This window comes from Gossypium hirsutum, chromosome D08 (genome assembly GCF_007990345.1).
Source record: "Gossypium hirsutum isolate 1008001.06 chromosome D08, Gossypium_hirsutum_v2.1, whole genome shotgun sequence".
Taxonomy (NCBI): domain Eukaryota; kingdom Viridiplantae; phylum Streptophyta; class Magnoliopsida; order Malvales; family Malvaceae; genus Gossypium; species Gossypium hirsutum.
In genome coordinates this window covers 38,418,018-38,422,087 of record NC_053444.1, presented here as the reverse complement: position 1 = coordinate 38,422,087, position 4,070 = coordinate 38,418,018, and the positions used below count along the sequence as shown (strand labels likewise).

The 4,070-nt window shown below is 33.0% G+C and overlaps 1 protein-coding gene across 1 annotated transcript; it reads left to right on the top strand.

Moving 5' to 3' along the window:
- Window positions 1-1,326: 1,326 nt before the first annotated feature.
- Window positions 1,327-2,367, top strand: LOC107906619 (uncharacterized). Its single transcript, XM_016833666.2, has one exon. The coding sequence runs from the start codon at window positions 1,327-1,329 to the stop codon at window positions 2,365-2,367; it is 1,041 nt and encodes a 346-aa protein (XP_016689155.2).
- The last annotated feature ends 1,703 nt before the right edge of the window (window positions 2,368-4,070 follow it).

Genomic DNA, 4,070 nt, shown 5'->3' with positions numbered 1-4,070 from the left:
TAAATTTACAACTATTAGTTAAAAATAAATATAATTTAATTATAACATTATTATAAAAAATGATTCTTTATTTTTTAAAAAATTGTGTTAATTTTATTTATGTAAAAATAGATATATTAATTAAATAGAACTCTAAACATCTTAATTATCACTTAATTAGTATTAGAGTTACATATCAATTAAAATTTAACTTTAGATTTATAAATAACATTCAGTAGTTAGAATCATATAAAAAAAATAGAGCATTAAAGTAATGGTTCTTCAAAGAGGTAAATACTGAATCATATTCAAACAACAATGTCACTAGAAAGAGATAGAATATGATTTTAATTGATGATGAGATAATATAAAATTATAATATTATTTTTTAAATCTCTTTGTAAGTCATTTAACTATGCGAAGTAAGCAATATTAAATCCATTTTTGTATTTATCTAGTATTTGTTTGGTGCAAATGAAAGACACTTTTGTAGATTTGTTTTTAAAAGAAATTCAAATTTCAACAATTATTTTTTTATTGTTATTATTAAATGTGATATTTTTTTAATCGTTATTATTAGATGTGATCATTAATTTAGTGAAAACATCTTTTGTATTTTTATTATATAGTTCAAATTTTGTATATTTTTAATAGTTTTATGTATTAATTCAATTTTTTATTTTCGTTATTTTTAAAATGTCATTTTATTTGTTCAATTAATTTTTTTCAAAACTAAATGACTTTTAGTATAAATTAAACTAATTTTCATTTAATTATAAAAATATATTATTTAATAAATTAAAAAATATATAAAATCATGTGTAATGCATATACCATTAGAAGTTAATATATATAAAGGCATGAATTTAAATAAAATTTTTATTATTCATTATATTATTAAATTAACATTTAAAAATAACTTTTAAATAAAATCATAATGATATATGAATTTTTTAATTCTATCATAACATCCAACAAAAATTAATTAAATAAATCTGTTTGACAACTCTTATAGCAAGGACTGCTTAACTGGATTTTTCTTACTAGTGATAAATTACATTTAATTAGGGTTTTATTTATATACCATTAAAGGTAAATTTAACACTATAAATAGATGGATTAGTTTTTAACACTTTTAATTAATATTTAAAGGAAATAAAGAAAAAATAGTTTTTAACATTTTTAAGTAGTATTTAAAGGAAATAAAGAAAAATAAATAGAGAGCATAAAATATTTTGAGAACAATAATTTTTTTGGCAAATATTGTATTAAAGTTATGTTTCTTCAATTAATTTATTCATTTTTTAAATAAAAAAACAAAATATAATTTTTTAAAAACCTCAAAAAATGCTCCCTACTCAGCAAATTTCTAGCAACGATGGGGATGGTGATCCTCATCCTGACAGTGATCGAAATACTAAAAAAGTGAGGTTTAAAGACAACTCTGTCGAAGGAGATACTACTATGGCTGTGGATCCCGATCCACAACCAACTATGTCGTGGAAAGGCAAACTCTTGGGGGGACATGCTATAGTTTCCGACTTGGATCGTTTTGTGCCTTCTGCGGAGAGTGATAAAGATTTTGAGTTTCTAGAAGGAGACGTGAATATGACCATCATTGACGGTGTTCATGCTATCACTTTCTCGGATCGTATTAAGGACATTCTTTTTAGAGAAATGGAATTGACGGTCATCGTCAAACTTCTAGGGCGTAACATTGGTTACAACGCCCTCCATAATCGTATTCTTTTTCTTTGGAAACTTGTGAATCATATTCATTTAATGGACATTTCTAAAGGTTATTTTTTGGTTAAATTTCAAGCTTCCAATGATTATAACAGAGTTTTGACTCAGGGCCCTTGGATCGTTTATGGACAGTATCTGACTACTCAACCCTGGACTAAACACTTTAGTCCTTCGCAACCTTACCCTAGTGTGGTACTGGCCTGGATTCGATTGTCGAGTCTCCTGAGATACCTCTATAAACAAAAAATAATTGAAGCCATTGGGGGTCTCATCGGGAAGGTGGTCAAACTTGATGTCCAAACCGATAATCAGACTAGAGGCCGGTTTGCTCGATTAGCTGTTTACCTTAATCTAGAAAAGCCATTGATTTCTCAGATTATTGTTGACGATGCTGTCCAACGTGTAGAATATGAGGCTCTTCCAACAGTGTGTTTCGCCTGTCGTAAGTACAGGCACGTTAAAGAGACGTGCCCATCAGTTGTGACGGAAAAAACCCTACAGTTTTTTCAGACATGGCTGATAAATCTTATGATGACCCATCGAACGTGGTGGCTTTTCCTCCCAGGGGTAGCATGGATGTTGAAACAACTGGTTCAGGCAGTAGAGAGAAGGGACTGGAGTTTGGGCCGTGGATGTTGGTAGAAAAAAATCATCATGGCGAGGGAAGCAGGATCCTTTGGCGGAGGTTTTGGTGAAACAAACTAAAAACCTATTAGGGTCCAAATTTTCGGCGTTGATGGAGGAGAAGGAATCAAGTGAAGATTCGGTGTTGTCTGCTAAAGGAATTTTAGGGGAAAAATCAAATGTTGTGGTGGCTGCTAACTTAAGGAATTTTAAACCTAGGGTTAATAAAAAAGGAGATAGGGTTTATTTAGTTGATGCAGACCATGGTAATAATATAGGGTTAGGCTCATCTAGGGGGCCCATTATGAGTGATAACTTGGGCAATTTCGGAGTGGAAAGTTTGGGCCGAAATCCCAAAGATTCTTTGGATAAGTCAATGGAGAAAAGGCCTATGGGGATGGGTGGGCTTATTAAAAATAAAGGGGGGCTTATTGCTAAAATACGCATCTCTAATTTGTTCTCTTCTGTTTCCGCAGGTTCGAAGCAGGAAGGCTTACAAAAAAATATTTCAATTGATGATGCAAGCATTAAAGGCAATTTGGAATCTAAGGACGAGGCTAATATTGAAGTTGGAGATTTAGAAAAAATTAAAGCGCATTACAATCTTGTGTTTGACGAATCTGAAAGATTCATTGTTCCTATATCTGATAAAACACTTGATCTAGGTAAGCACTCAGCAGTAACTTTTTAAAAAAATGTTCAATCTAATCAATAGGTTAAATTGGGCTCGCGATCAGTGGAATTCCTGGATTTTGCCTCGGGTTCGAATTTAACAGGCCCTAAAGACTGAAGAAGCAATGCTAGAGATAGTGGTAGACGAAGTAACCGAAAGACCTCTTTCGCTATACGGGTTTGAGGGAATCATTTTAAACCTTCTGGGAACATGCGTATTCCTTTAGCTGAGTCTATGGAGGGGATGACGGAACTCTTATCTCCTCAAATTCTCAGTAAAAGTTCGAATGACGAGCTAGAATGTGTTATTTCAAATTCGGAAGGCAATATTGGCCTTGAAAGTTAGGTATGATCTCCTGATTTTTATCTTATTTCATGAATATTACTATCTTTTCGTGGAATTTTCAGGGTTGCGCAAATGTTAAATTCCCTAGAATTTTTCGGGAATACAATATGGAGTACAAACCTGATGTTGTTAGTTTGCTCAAACCGAGATTTAGTGGGGCCAAGGCTGACAACATTATTGCTAAGTTAGGATTCCAGTATTTTCACCGCGTACAGGCGATCGGCTTTTCTGCGGGTATTTGACTAGGATGGAGAGATTTCGTTCACCTTGAGGTGGTGCGTAGCCATCCACAATTCATTTTGAGTCGAGTTTGGAAAATGTCTTCTTCACATCCTTTTTTCATCTCCTTTGCCTATAGTAGTCCTAACAGGCAAACGCGCCAATTTCTTTGGAATGATTTGAGGTCTACTAATTCGCTTGGTCAGAACTCATGGATTTCTATTGGTAATTTCAACGCAATCCTCTCCTCTTCTGAGAAATTTGGTGGCCTCCCTAAGGGCAAGAAATGCCCACATTTTGGTGACTTTGTTGATTCAGCTGAGCTTCATGATTTAGGGTTCAGAAGCCCACCCTTCACTTGGCGTAGGGGCTCTCTATTCAAGAGATTAGACCGTGTTTTGGGAAATGAAGCTTGGATTCGTAATTTTCCTAATAACATGGTTTTTCACCTTCTAAAGATTAAGTCAAATCATCGCCCTCTCCT